This window comes from Notamacropus eugenii, chromosome 2 (genome assembly GCF_028372415.1).
Source record: "Notamacropus eugenii isolate mMacEug1 chromosome 2, mMacEug1.pri_v2, whole genome shotgun sequence".
In the NCBI taxonomy this organism is placed as follows: Eukaryota; Metazoa; Chordata; class Mammalia; order Diprotodontia; family Macropodidae; genus Notamacropus; species Notamacropus eugenii.
The window spans coordinates 426,627,328-426,642,281 of record NC_092873.1 but is presented as its reverse complement, the minus strand read 5'-3'; the positions used below and the strand labels follow the sequence as shown (position 1 = coordinate 426,642,281).

Sequence of the window (14,954 nt, the reverse complement as noted above, 5' to 3'; positions counted from 1 at the left end):
TCACATTCATTTTCTGTCCTTTCATAATTCATGTCTAAGCTCAGAAATCTCCTTTTTCAAAGAAATCTTCCCTATTTAATGTTATTCAGTTCAATCACTCTTTTGATCCACATCCCCTATGGTATTTCATGTACTTTCTTTGTAGTATAGATTAGTTTGTCCTGTTTGTATATTGGTTTGTTTCAAGGGCAAATATACAAAAATTGCAATGAATGAAAAGGTATGGAAGGGTTGTATTCTGCATCAGTAAAGAGAAGACCCACATAAGTGAAATTCTGGATCCATCCAAGTTTTAAAATATCACTTTTATATTCTTTTTTTTAATGTTCTTTTGTACAGCTTCCTAAGTGTTTATTTTTCTCCAAGTATGTATTTGTCCTTTGTTGCCGAAGAAGACAGTCATCCTGATGAATTTCTCCAAGTATGAATTATATGTCCATCTTCCTTATCTCAGCTCCTAGTATGGGGTTCAGCATACAGTGACTTCTTAATATACAGACCTGTATAGATCCATTTTCCATTCTCACTGTCATATAATATATTCCTAAGAAGTTCCCCTCTTCCTTCTCCCCCCCCCCCCCACTTTCCTTTCTGACTGACAGAGAACAAATCCTATCAGAGAATTCTTCTCTGGCTTTATTTCCATCCTAACCTACCTGGGCCTGTTCACTTATTTTCTGGGATCATGACAGCTCCTGAGAAAAGAGAATCCTTGCAATCCTTGAAGATCACTCAGAATTCTAATAGGGCAACACTAATACTGCTACTAAAATTATATAATCCCAGTGTGCTGGTGTAGTGCCAAGGTTGCTTCGAAGCCTAGCTCAGCTAATGTGTCATGAGTTTAATAATAATAGCTACCATTCAGATAATGCTGACTATGTGTCAGTGCTTACCCTGTGCTAAGTGCTTTACAGTCCTTGAAACAACCCTGGGAGGCAGGCACTATTATTATTTCCATTTTACAGTTGAGGAAACTGAGGCAAAGAGGGTTAAATGACTTGCCCCAGGTCACACAGCTAGTAAGCATCTGAGGCTGGATTTGAACTCAGGAAGATGAGTCTTTTGGACCCTAGGCCTAGAGCCCTATCTTGGGCTACCCAAGCTACCCACTTCAGTTCTGTAAGCATTTATCAGTCACCTACTAAGTAGGTATAGGATAATTAATATAATATAATAGTAATATGATAATGATATAATATGAAATAATATAACAATATAATATAAAATATAAGCATGTATGTGTGTATATATAATGTCCACAATTATTATAGAGATAAAGAAAATAGAATTGGGGAAATCACTTGAAAGAACTGGGTGATGTTTTACCTTGAGAAGAGAAGACTTATTTGGGACATGATAACCATCTTCAGACATGTGAAGGATTATATTGTAGAACAGGGATGTAATTTATTCTGCTTGTCCTTAGAGGATAGAGCTCGGAACAATGGGTAGAAGCTGAAAAGAGGCAGAGGCAAAGAAGTCATTAGAGATATAAAAAAATGCCAGCCACCTAAGACCAGTGTAGGTATTTTGTGGATATATGGATGGGTCTGGAATGGCCCACCCCATCTCCAGGGAGACTTGATCTTTACTTTAGTAGATGGAGAAGGATAACAGCACGATAGGAGAAGGGGCAGGTGGGATCTAGGATGGCACTCCCTCACCTATTATCAAGCAGAATATTAGGTTTGAAATTCTATCTGGCTATTAACCTACAGAATATCTTCAGTCTAATGTTACAGTTCTCTTTTTTTGGAGGAGGGGGAGGAATAAGAATAAAAGACAATTTTCCTGGTTTCTTGGGGAGAGGGAGTAAGAAGTAATTCAGCTCTAAACCTGCAGCATAACAATTATCTTAATGACTGAGGCTTAGCTTCCCTTCCCTGTTGTTTACTGTTACTGTTTTTCAGTTGTGCCCAACTCTTCATGACCCCATTTGGAGTTTTCTTGGCAAAGACACTGAAGTGATTTGTCATTTCCTTCTCCGGCTCATTTTATAGATGAGGAAATTGAGGCAAATAGGGTTAAGTGACTTGCCCAGGGTCTCACAGCTAATAAGTGTCTGAAGCTGGATTTGAACTCAGGAAGATCTAGGCCCAGAGCTCTATTTTCTATAGCACCTTGCTTCTCTTCCCTACCATGTACTTATTACACAAAGGACAACTGTGAAGAGTGGGCAAACATTTATCAAAACAAACAAATATAACAGAAATGTCAACTAGGTGGCACAGTGGATAGAATGCCAGTCCCAGTCCTCAGGAAGATCTGAGTTCAAATCTGACCTCAGACTCTTTAGCTGTATGACTCCGGGCAAGGCACTTTACCCTGTTTATCTCAGTTTCCTCATCTATAAAATGTACTGGAGAAGGAAATGGTAAACCACTGCAGTGTCTCTGCCAAGAAAACACCAAGGGGAGTCATAAAGAGTCAGACATCACTGAAACATGACTCAATACTCAACACAATAGTAGTGGGGAAATTACATAAATTAATTTAAGCCACAGAATCATCAAGAATACAAGGCTCTACAACCAAGATCAAGATGTAATTTAGGGGAATTTAGAACTAATTGGATGGCTAGACCCAACGCAGAGCCATTCATGGTTCAGCGTTATCCTGGAAGGAGATAATTAGTGGAGCACCCTAAGAATCTGTGCTTGGCCCATTCCTGTTTAACATTTCTTAGTGATGACTTGTGTAACAGAGGCTTTTGCTATACACATCCAGGTCAGCTAACATGGAGCTCTCCACCTTCAGAGAGAAGACTTCCTAAGCACCCTCTACCATGTGGATGGGAGGAGTCTGCATTGATTGGCTACATGTCCATAACAGGCCATGTCTTTAAAAACTGCCAGATTGGGATTCTTGCTCTTTCTTTCTCTTGGAGTCCACAGAGCATGAAGGTCTATGTTTACCCACTGCATGGGTGATAGGAACTGAATAGATCTGAGAAATGGGCTTCAGGCTGGGATTTCGTCTTGTTTGTCTTTCTCAGTTCTAGGTGAAGGGAGTAGAATCCCCAATTCAAGCCATGGGAAGCCAAGATTCCAGGAAGGATGTTGTAGCCAACTAGTCCTGCAGAGAAACCTTAAAAAGTCAGGGTTCTTGGGACTCCAACCCAAAGGGAGCTTTGAATTTGGAACTTGTGACCGTGCAATATAAAAACGGAACTTCACTGTGACCCTAATTCTCCTCCGTTCCCTGGAGTCAGAAGTGATACCAGCTGGGATGATGCCCCCCAAAATTTGAGAGATGTTTGTATGTTTATTATCACTATTCATTTGAAGTAAATGTTCCTTTTTAAAAAGCTATGTTGATAAGTGGTTAAATAGAATTGGGGATGAAGGGACCCCCCACAGTTGGGGGAATACTACTAGTTGGGGCTGGGGCCAATGGCAGAGAGCCTAGACACCTCCAAGTACTCTTAAGGGTACTAGAGAGCCTAGGGAAGGGGTAAAATGTAACATACTTGGCCTTCAGGTGGTGGGGGCCAGGGTAGTCCCTGTTGTACTTGGATAAGTGGATGCTTATCAGATTTATAGAGGTCAGGGAGCTAGAAGGCACAGATAACATAGTGAATGCCAGAGTCACAATCCAAAAAGTTAACTAGAATGTCGGACTGAATCTAAGAATATGAAATTGAGTGTGTATAAATGTCAAATCTTACAGTGGATTTCAGAAAATAGTTTCACAAGAACAAGAGATGGTCTGGAAACAGTTCATCTGAAAAAGATCTAGGTCTTTACTTTGAATTTTTTTTAAATTCTGAACTTACTACCAAATTAAATGAAATTTCCATATGCTAAAGAATTGAAAAAGATTTTAAATGAAAATATGAATGTCTTTAAATATTAGCTGCTGCTCTTCTTAAGTACATATTAAATTCAAAATATAGTTTTCCAGACTATCCTGCTTGTCTGTTTCCTTTTATATTCCCTTTTGTTTTCTTCTGTGCATTGCTTCAATGACCCTCTTTTTTTCCTTTTTTTTATTTTGACAATTCTATGGCTATCCCCAACCTTATAACTACCCCCCAACCCTACAGGTAACCCTAAAGCTACAACACCCCATGCCAATTTGAAAACAACAAAACCCTTGTGACAAAAATGCATGATCAAAGGAAGCCAATTCCCACACTGGTGGTTTTGAAAAAATATACGTCTCATCGTGTACTCTGAGTCCATCTCCTGTCTGTCTAGATGTTGAGATTTATGGCAGTGAAAAAAGCGAAAGTCACTTGAGTCTGAATTGAGCAAGGCATGAAATCTAGGACAAAGAAGGTGATAAGATCAAGGTTAAAAGGTGAGGTTTTGTTCCGGGCATTGATGGTATCTTTATAAAGAAAGTGTAAACATCCTCATTAATACCACATTAGAGACTCTCTCCTGTTTAATGTCCTGTGGGCTATGCCTTTGAAATAGGTCTTTAAAAAACAGAGCTGTAAAGAGAGGGGGAGACCTGTAAACTTGAACTCATTTTCCTAGGGAAAAACTCACATACAAGGGGTAAAGGTTTGACAACCATCTGTGGGAGATGGAAAATGTACTCACCATATACTTTAATTTTAAGTCTAATATGCTTTATTAACACCCACATACAAGGGGTAAAGGTTTGACAACCATCTGCGGGGGATGAAAAATGTACTCACCATATACTTTAAGTCTAATATGCTTTATTAACACCCACATACAAGGGGTAAAGGTTGTATAACTATCTGTGGGGATAAAATTGTACCCACAATGTACTTTTAAGTCTAATATGCTTTATTAACATTTTCTCCATCATTTTCTTCAGTCTAGACCATCAACACAATAATAGACCCAATCTTGATGTCTAGCTTTTGCTGATTTTTGAAGTGTAAATGCTCACACTGAAAATTTAACAGTTGGCTGGCTCCGGCACACAACTGCCTCCATATGTGTGAGGTCATTCAGGGAACCATGTGACTCTAGGAGAGGATGAACTAGATAACACGAAGCAATTGAGTCAAACTTCCTGGAGAAAAAAAAGAAGAGGTTCTAAATAATGTGGAGTTCCTGCACCCCGAGGAGCAGTAAGGGAAGGACTCCAATATGTAGAAATAAACCTGTTATTTCTTAGTTGTTTTTCTCCATGACCCCATTTGGGGTTTTCTTGGCAAAGATATCAGTGTTTGCCATTTCCTTCTCTTGATCATTTTATAGATGAGGAAACTAAGGCAAACAGGGCTAAGTGACTTGCTCAGGGTCACACAGCTACTAAGTGCCTGAGGTCAGATTTGAACTCAGGAAGATGAGTGCTCCTGACTCCAGGCCTTGCACTCTATCCACCTAGCTGCCCAGGAAGAAACCTAAACTTTGCCTTTTGTTACTACTGTGGACTATATATGAACTGCACAAGTCTAGGGGAGATTGATTGACTTTAGTGATTCCAGTTCTTGTTTCAGTGTGGAGCCCACCTTCTTAGAGCAGGACTAATCTTACGATGGTCCAGTCATCATTTCTATTGTCCAGTCGATCAACAAACAGTTTTTAAATGTGTTGGGTGGACAAACATAAATGCAAATCAATGCCCTGTACAAAGAGAGCATGAAAGACCTGTCAATTTATTAATAAACTTCATGTAAGCTATACTATATCTGTGAAATTCTTAAAGAGCTACCAACCAGTCTACCAAACATCCAAAAAGACAGTGAGGTTCATGTATCATGCTTTGTTCTTGATAGCCAACACTTTAAGGTTTATAAAGCACTTTACAAATATTTTTCTCATTTGGTCCTCACAATAACCCTGTGAGATAAATTCTGTTATTCCCATTTTATAGTTGAGAGAACTGAGGTAGACAGAGGTCACTTAGCTGGTAAGTATCTCAGACAGAAACTGAACTCCATTTCTTCCTTGCTCTAAATTCAGCACAATCCACTTTGCCATCTCAGTATCAGAAGTCTGGGGGATGTCCCTAAGGAGGTGGAAGGATGCCTTAGAATGTAAGTTTTGCCAGGGTGAAATCCATCAATTGATAACATTTATGAAGCACTCCCACTATGCACTAGGCTTTTTGCTAGATACTGGAGACAAAAGGACAGAAATGAAACAGGCCCTGCTCTCAAGGAACTAGTATTCACCTGGGGAAAAACAGTACATACATTTATAAGTAAATGCAACATACATCCGAAGGAAATATAAGGTAATTTCTGGGGAGATTGGGTGGAGACACTAGCAGCGGAGAGGACCAGGGAAGGACCTAGGTAGGAGGTCCAACTTGGAGCTGAGCTTGGAAATAGTTTTATTAGTATTAATAACAATAATAATAGTAATAACTCTGACTTATATAACACTTTGTGGTTTACAAAGCATTTTCTGTACAATAACCCTGTTGGTTAGGTAGTAGAAGAATTCCTTTCATTTTATAGCTACAAGATGCAGCATTGAGTATTGATGGAAGGAGTGCTAGACTTGGAGTCATGACATGTGGGTTTAAATCCTGATTCTAACGCTGAACAGCAAGTCATTTAGCACCTCAGCCTCAGTCTCATCTTCTGTTAAAATAATTCTTGCATGACCTTCCTCATCTGATACTATTGAGAAGCTGATTTCTAAACCTTAGAATCCTATATGAATGTGTACAACTATTATTAACAGGCAGTTATTTACCCAAGATCACAAGGCTAGTATGTGTGACAGGATTAGAACCCAAGTTCTCTGTACACTGCTCATTCCACTTGGCTGGTATTTGTTTGTCGTATGTATATGCCCCCCCTCTCCACTTCCCTTACACCTACAATGTAAGGCTCTGGAGGACAAAGGCTCTCTTCTGTATGCCTTCTTCCTTGTATGTCCAGGATTCTTGCACATAGGAAGAACTTACATTTGTCAGTTGAATGATTACTTGATAGACTACCTCCATCAGTTATCCCAGGGCCTCTCAGTATGGAATTAAATGGGAATGGAAAATATGGCAGTCTGCATTTTACTATACGTAGCTTCATTTCCTTCTTTTGTTTTAAAGACCCACTAGATGGCTATCCTTGCATATGCCTGGATTCTCTACCAATATGTCAGAGTTCTACAGATAGAATTCCATTACAAATAAGCAAGAACTACTTATTACAATTATTTCCATGACTAGATTAACCATAGAAACAAGGTTAACATATTTACAGCAAATTACTATTTAGGAAACAATGGAATTCATATTCAGGAAGCAGGGCTACTTGGAATGATAGCTCTGTCAATGAGATTAACTCAGTCAAATTCAACCAGCTTTTATTAATTACCTACTACTAGATATAAGTTAATACAAAATATATGCACATAAATCCAAATCATTCCAAAGATAAAGAAGAGCATCTCAACAGGGAAAAATGGATGATTCTTACACAGTAAGTGAGGTTAGAGTTGAGTCTTGAAGGAGGTTGGGGATCCCAAAAAGCTAAGGTGAGGAAGGAGGGCATTCCAGACATGGCTGACAAAAGCGTGAGTAAAGATAGGGTTATGGTGGGAGGATGATTTACTCTCTACTAATCCCAAACGATTTTCCCTATTAAGTAGGAGCTGTGAATAGTACTTGAATAGTACTGTGGAAATGGAAAAAGACAAACTCATCAGAAAGGGAAGGAGAATTGTTCTGACCAGCGTATGAACTCTGGTGTGAATCTTTTGTGGCTTGTGGTTCTCTGTGAGTTTTAATGAAGCCTATCAATGCATTGGGAGCCTGTGTGCTTGCAAGGGAATTTTACCTTTTCTGTGGAGGAGATGAGCTACCTGCTGATGTCCTCAGGTGAAACTCACAGTGGAGGAAAAAACAAGGCAAATGCTGATGTTCTCAGGTTGGGGACCCAAGCCAAAAAGTGATTTTTTTTTTCTTAGGAAGCCCTAATATTGACCTAAGTGCATAAAAACCCAGAGCTTCATTTCTGAGAACCAAGTTACATTAGGAAATGTATTTATGTGATTCTACATATTTGTAATGGGTTTTGTTTTTCTTGCTTTCTCACTGGGTGAAGGAAGTGGAGGAGGAAGAAAATTCAGAACTAAAAATAAAACTGATTTTTTAAAAAAGAAAATATATTAATAAACTGGAGAAAATCCAGGATAGTTACTCGGATGGGGAAGGACTCTGAGATTATGCTATATGAGAATCACCTGAAAGAATGGAGGAAGTTTTGTCCCCCTAAGACTTAAGTGAGACATGAGAGCTGTCTTCAAGTATGTGGGGACTGATCAAGGGTGGAATCACTAGAGATGTAACAGAATGCTGTTGTGTGTGTGTTATACCTTAAAAGGAAGACCTATGCAAATATTGCATAGAGAGACAAATAGATGTGTGTGTGTGTATGTGTATGTAGACAGAAAGAGATACGGTGGGAGGGGGAGGGCGAGAGAAAAAGGGTGGGAGGCAGAGAGAGAGAGAGAAAGAGAGAGAGAGAGAGAGAGAGAGAGAGAGAGAGAGAGAGAGAGAGAGAGAGAGAGAGAGAGAGAGAATCTGGAATGTCCCACACCATCTCACCATCTCCAGGGAGATGAGTTCCACCTTTGTAGGCAGTAGGAGGAAGTCTTTAATAGTACCATGAGTAGTGTATGTGCATGAGTGTGTGTGTATGGAGGATGTTAAGGCGGTCAGGATCCAGAGTCTAGACACTCACTACCAACTCCCCTTCAATTTTCCAGAGTGAAAAAAATAATAATAAAAAAAAATAAAAAAAAATTTTCCAGAGTGGAAATGTGTCTATTATACATAAGGTATTTGCAGTCAAAGAGTTTGCTTTCCTTTGGGAGGTATTTCATGACTTGCAGCCATGTGGCATCACCAGAAATATAAATCACAAGACTTTTTTTTTCCAGGAAGAAGCCTGGGGGCAGACATCAAAAGTACTATACAATTTGCCAGTTCACCATCAGCAAGGCTACCTTTAAATTCAGAGGCAGCCGTACAAAGAGGCTGAGATACTTACTAATGTGATTGATGAGATACTGATCAGTCACTATCAGCCTGTCCTTCAGTAAAAATTCATTCCTCATTTTTTTTTTCATCCCCAGAGGCTTTCAGTGTATACCAATTAATTGAAAATACCCACTAGGAGAGAGAAACCTTAAGTCAAGATTTCCTAGACTAATTTGCCCACAAAACACTAGGATTTGAAATTATTTTACTAGAATCTACAAATGCTTGTCCAGGTACCTGGAGATCATGGAGGACCCCAAGGATAAAGCGTGTTACCATAATAAAGAGAGCAAATACCATTAGCCAGTAGCCCTAATGAGGGCGTGAGAACACCAGTCTCTTTCTCACATGGAGCCTGAATATAGATAGCAGAAAAAAAAAAAAAAACAAGGAAAAGTCGGATTCTTGACTGGTGTTATGAGTAGCCTAACAATGATGCTTAGGGGCTGTTTGTCCTAGCAGGAGGAAAAGAGAAATTGTTTAGTATTTCCTGTGTTGTTTGTTTGCATCATAGCATTCCTTATATATCAGTCTGTTCTCCTGTTCTCCTACTCAGTTCTGGGACCAACTTGTCTCTCAAAGGATTTGTCCTATTTATATGCACTAACACAAGGGACTGACCTTCTAATTGCACATCATAGTATGGACAATGGACACTTTTCACTTGTGGATCTGGATCACAGCTGCCTCCTTCTGCCATGGAGGCATGGGTATGGGATAACCAGCGCAAATTAAAACTCCTATAACTGGTGCTTTTCTCTCTGTTCTCTTGACAGTGGAAGGGAGCCCCAGATGCTTCTTAACATAGCTAGTTTATCACTCATGCATCAAGTGATGTGGACTGAATGTCGGGCTGTGGCAAGAAGTGACCTTCTACCTCCATTTCACCTTGATGACTCTCCTCTCTCCCCTTGAAGTCCTTGAGCCTAAGCTTCTTGTAGCTGAGAGATTTTCATTCCCCTCTCAGTCTTCAAGGCCTTGACCTTATCCACATCACCTCCCCCACCTGCTGTTGTCTCAGTGCTTCTTCTTTCATGCGTATTTTCTTTCTCTTTAAATTAGCAGCAGGACTTGGTCACCTTCTCCTACTCTATAGAGCCCCCTGACTCTATAGTTCTGTAGAGAGGTATTACCCAAGACATAGTCTCTGTCCTCAAGAAACATTCAATTTGACTTTTTAAATGCCTGTAGATTATGTCACTACTCAGTAGAGATGCTAAATCAGTAGGAAAAAAAATGTCTTGTACAGTGGAACATAGCAAATGAAAATACAAGTTCCCAAGAAATTTACAGATTTTAGCTAGAGAGGTAAGATCAACTCCAAACTGGAAAAATCCTGAGTAAAATACTCTGAAATGTTAATACTCTAATGGAGCTATAATCTCACTGATGGTGATTTTTATCTGATGACCCATTTATGCTCATCCTGTATGGCTCTTGTCCATGTCATTTCTTAAATCTACCATTGGGGAAGGTATCTCTAATCTGTGTGTGTGTGTGTGTGTGTGTGTGTGTGTGTGTGTGTATGTGTGAATGTTGGGACATGAAGTGTGTTCCATTCTTGCTATTTGACCAACCTGCCCTTGGTATTAGCTGTGTGACCATGGGCAAATCCCCTAAATTCTCGATGGTTTCCTCATCTGTAAAATGGGGATAATATATCTGTAATACTTAATTCACAAGGTTGTTATGAGAATGAAAAGAGATAATGTACACAAAATGTTTTGCAAGCTTCCTTGGAATTAGAACCCACATCTTCTGACTCCTGGGGCTGCAATATTTCACCATATAACTCTTGCATTTGTAGTAAACTAAGGGGAAAGAAGGTCTGACCCAGGAAGGATAGAGGAGGAGTCATTAACACGTGGAAGAGGGAATAGACTTGGTCAGTTTGAACCAAGAGGGCAGAGCCAGGAGGACTGAGCAGAAGTTGAAAAGTTTGATGTCAAGAAAACCTTCCCAATAATTAGAGCTATCCCAGAGGGCAATGGGCTGCTTTGGGAGGCAGTGTTCTTCCTCATTGGATAACTTTGACCAGTCTGGATAACCACTTATCAGGTGTGTGTAATGGATGCCCTTTTCTGGGTTACACCCGATGGTTATCAAGGCACCAACTCTGAGATTCTGTGAGTCTTGTTTTATTTTCACTTTTGTGCCCAGTTGCTACTAGATTCCTTTTATTCCTACCCAGAAAAACCCCCATCTTGTCTATTCCTTTTTATGTCTAGCCCAGTTTTTATTCTAGATTCAAACATCTGGCTCACTTCCACTCTCCATTACTCCATACAAACCACATGTTCAAAGTGAGCTCTCCATTCTTTAATGTCCCTTAGCACTTTGATTCCATCTTACTGCTTTTCTACATCCCGCCTTGTTTTAGAGCTATCTGTTTCTAGGTTTTATTTCCCCTAGTAGGAAAGGAAAAGCAAAGAAGACTCCACAAGGGCAAAGAAACATGCCTTAATTATCTCTGAATGGTCCACGAAATCTCAGAAACTATGGATGAATAAGTGATACCCCTGGGTGAATAAATCGTGCACCACCAGATCACCTGGAATTATCTCTCTTCTACTTCTCTTTGCTAGTCTCTCAGTTAGGCAACAAGGGAAAGAAAGGGAAAGAGAATAGGCATTTACATAGCACCTACTATGTGCCAGGTACTGTGCTAAGCACTTTACAAATATCTCATTTGATCCTCACAACAACCCTGCAAGACAGAGGCTACTATTATCCTCAATTTATACTTGAGGAAACTACAGGCAAACAGAGGTTAAGTGACTTGCCTAGAGTCTCATAGCAAATAAATGTCTGAAGTTGAGTTTGAACTCAGGTCTTCCTGACTCCAGGCTCAGTACTCTATTCACTGAGCCACCTAGATGCCTCAACGTTTATTAAAACAAGCAATTTTTAATCCTTTACTATGTGCCAGGTAAGGTAGCTAGATGGTGCAGTGTATAGAGTGGTGGGCCTAGAGTCAGGAAGACCCTCTTCCTGAATTCAAATATGGCCTCTGGCACTTACTAGCTCTGTCATCCTGGGCATGTCACTTCACCCTGATTGTCTTAGGTTCCTCATCTATAAAATGAGCTGAAGAAGGAAATGGCAAACCATTCCAGTACCTTTGCCAAGAAAACCCCAAATGGGGGAATGAAAAGCTGGACATGACTAAAATGACTGAACGTGTGCAAGGCACTGATTGTCCTAAGTGATAAGGTATACAAAGAAAGATAAAAACATGGTCCCTTCAAGGAATTCACATGATAATGATGGAGATAACTATGTACATGTAAGGTACATAGATACTCTAATGCCAGAATAAATGGAAGGGAATCTCAGAGGTAAGACACTAGAAGTGGAGGAGGGCTTGGGGGAATGGACTGGGAAAGGCTTCTTACAGAAGGTAGTTTTTCAGCTGAGTCTTGAAGGAGGCCAGAAGGTGGAGGTGAGGAGGGAGAGCATTCCAGATGTGGGGAGGAGCCAGTGCAAAGGTATGCAATTGGGGGATGGAGTGTCATGTAAGAGAACTACAAGAAGGCCAATGTCAGTGGATTATGGAGTATGTGGAGGGAGTGAAGTATAAGAAGACTGGAAAGGTAAGAAAGGACTATAGTGTAAAGGGCTTTAAATGCCAGAGAATTTTATTTTTGGTCCTGGATATAATATGGAGTCAACTGGAGTTTGTTGAGTAAGGAAGTTACCACCAATGAGTTAGAGAAATGACTTTGGCAGTTGAATGAATGATGGACTGGAGTGGGGAGAGACTTAAGACAGGAAGACCAAGAAGAAGGCTACCACAGTAGTCCAGACAAGAAGAAATCAGCTTCCCCACTCCTGGTGTACACCAAGATGATGGCTGTATGGGTAAGGTGAGAAAGGGATGCATAAAAGAGAGGTTGTGAAGGTGACGTGACAAGACCTGGTACTTGATTACATAAGTGGAATGAGTGCTAATGAGAAGTAGACCTTTCCAAATTTATTAATGACTGCTCACATTTATAGAATGTTTTAAAGTTTAAAAAACACTTTCCCTACAACAATCATATTAGGTTGGCAGTGTAGGTGTTAATATGGTCATTTTATAGATGAAGAGAAATAAGGGATGAGAGTAAGAATGTTACCACAGTCTCCTAACTCCAAGCCCAGTGCTTTCTCAATTAGACCATGCTCATTCTTAAACACTTAAATCCCCTCCATGATGCCTCCTGTGAATCACTCTACCTAGCCCTAATCTATTCATTACATTGTATCTCTTTGTTCTTTACACAGCTTATCCCTTTAGTAGAGTCAGGTTTATTAGAATCTTTATTAGAATCAGATTGTAGGTGAGCTCAAGATTACAGTGGGCACAGGTATGTATGCGACAGCATATTTCCAATAATGAACCAAGCACAGGAAGTTGTATAAGACTTCTGTGATTCAGGAAATTTATGATCAGAAAAGAAGGTGAGTCAGCTGTAGAGCAAGAATAAGAGGTAACAACAGATGGCTGGCCCATTGTGGCTACTTTGGTACCTACAGAATGTCCAAGGACATGGAGGAAGCCATCTCACACTTGGAATCGGTTCTCTGTAAAAGATCTATGGGAAAACATGAAAAAGGATCACACTGGCTGAGAAGACACGAATGGGTGATGATCTGCAGTAGTGGAAGGAATACCCACACCACTGAAGCCAGAGATCTCCTCAAGTACTGACACAGAAGATGATTAAAGATTATCCAAAGTATAATGTGTGTTTGTGTGTACACATTATATTACTTTTTCTGTAGCAAACACTTATATATACGTCATCTCATTTGATCCTCACAATAACCTTTAGACAAGTACAAATAGTGTCATCCACATTTTTGAGAGGAAAATGGGGATCAGAGAGATTAGCAGATTCAGTCTACAAAACTAATGAGTCAGTGGGGCCAGGACATGAAGAGAGGCTGCCTCACTCCAATGCTAGTGTGTTTCCCACTATACCAGGCTGCCTTTGAGTCTCTTAGTTGTTAGGATTTCCTCCCCACTCCGCAAATTACCCCACATGTACTTTTTCAATCCAAACCAACCAATGTTTATTAATACCCATTGCTTGTATTCCTAATGAGGGGATTGGATTAACTGACCTCTGAAGTCCCTTCTTGCTCTGACATTTGTGATTCAGTAATGTTGATGAAAGGTAACCTGGATCCCAAACCTTTCATGGGTTTTCTCCAAGGTATGTGTCTATGCCAAATAGAAAGGTTTGGGTGTCACAGGGGCTAAGGTCGCAGCTGTCTTTAAGAAATAAAATAAAATTTGATCTCCGTCTTCAGTTTTCAGATTGCCTAAAGTTTCCCCTGTATCCCTCTCCTCCTTCTTCCCATCCTGTATAACAAATAATATTTTTAAAGTAAATAAAAAGGGGAAAACAATCAGCAAAACCTTTCAATACATCAAAAGAATCTGAAAATACGTGTAATGGTTCACAAGCATGGACCACCCCACCGCTGCACATGATCAGGGAGGTGTCTTCTACCTCGTCTTTGGGGTTTTAATTATTCCTTGTAATTTTGCAAGACTCAGCTTCTATTATTGTAGGTTCCTTTTCTTTTCATTTCTATTGTAATTTCAGTTATTTTGTATATTATTCTCTTGGTTCTGTTTACTTCTGGTTTTGAATCAGTTTAAATAAGTCTTTCCATATTTTACTATATTCTTCATATTCAATGTTTCGACATACTTCTGCCCACTTAGATTGGTCTGTGACCTAAAGGGCGGGCTTTATGACTTCTGATTAACTTTCTGAGCCAATAATGCTTTACACCTGTTTGAATGGAGAAGCGATTTCTTCAGATAGCTGGAGACTTTAAGAAAGGCAGTCTCAATGGGCAAGCTCAGGCTTTTGGACGGGAGGCAGGAGATCTCCCTGGAACAGCAGACATGTGGGGTGCTGGCTCCCAACATATCCCTTGACTTCTAGCATTTACAACCCTAGAGAAGGCTAAGACAGGTTCCTCCCTTCCTGCCCCTCTCCTGCCAAGACTTGTGTGCTTTGCTGAACTGA

The 14,954-nt window shown here is 40.0% G+C and overlaps 1 protein-coding gene across 2 annotated transcripts in view; it reads right to left on the bottom strand.

Annotated features, from left to right (window-relative positions):
* Window positions 1-320: 320 nt before the first annotated feature.
* LPGAT1 (lysophosphatidylglycerol acyltransferase 1) overlaps window positions 321-14,954 on the bottom strand; it is a 162,937-nt gene continuing 148,303 nt past the window's right edge. Inside the window, exons 8-9 of one of the 2 annotated variants that reach the window (XM_072647894.1) lie at window positions 1,330-1,458; window positions 321-457 (exon numbers count right to left, since the gene is read on the bottom strand). In XM_072647894.1, coding sequence (XP_072503995.1) covers window positions 1,370-1,458 — 89 coding nt within the window. In that variant the 3' untranslated portion in view covers window positions 321-457; window positions 1,330-1,369. Of the gene's footprint in view, window positions 458-1,329; window positions 1,459-14,954 lie in introns of those variants that run through there. The other variant, XR_011975502.1, reaches the window with a different exon arrangement.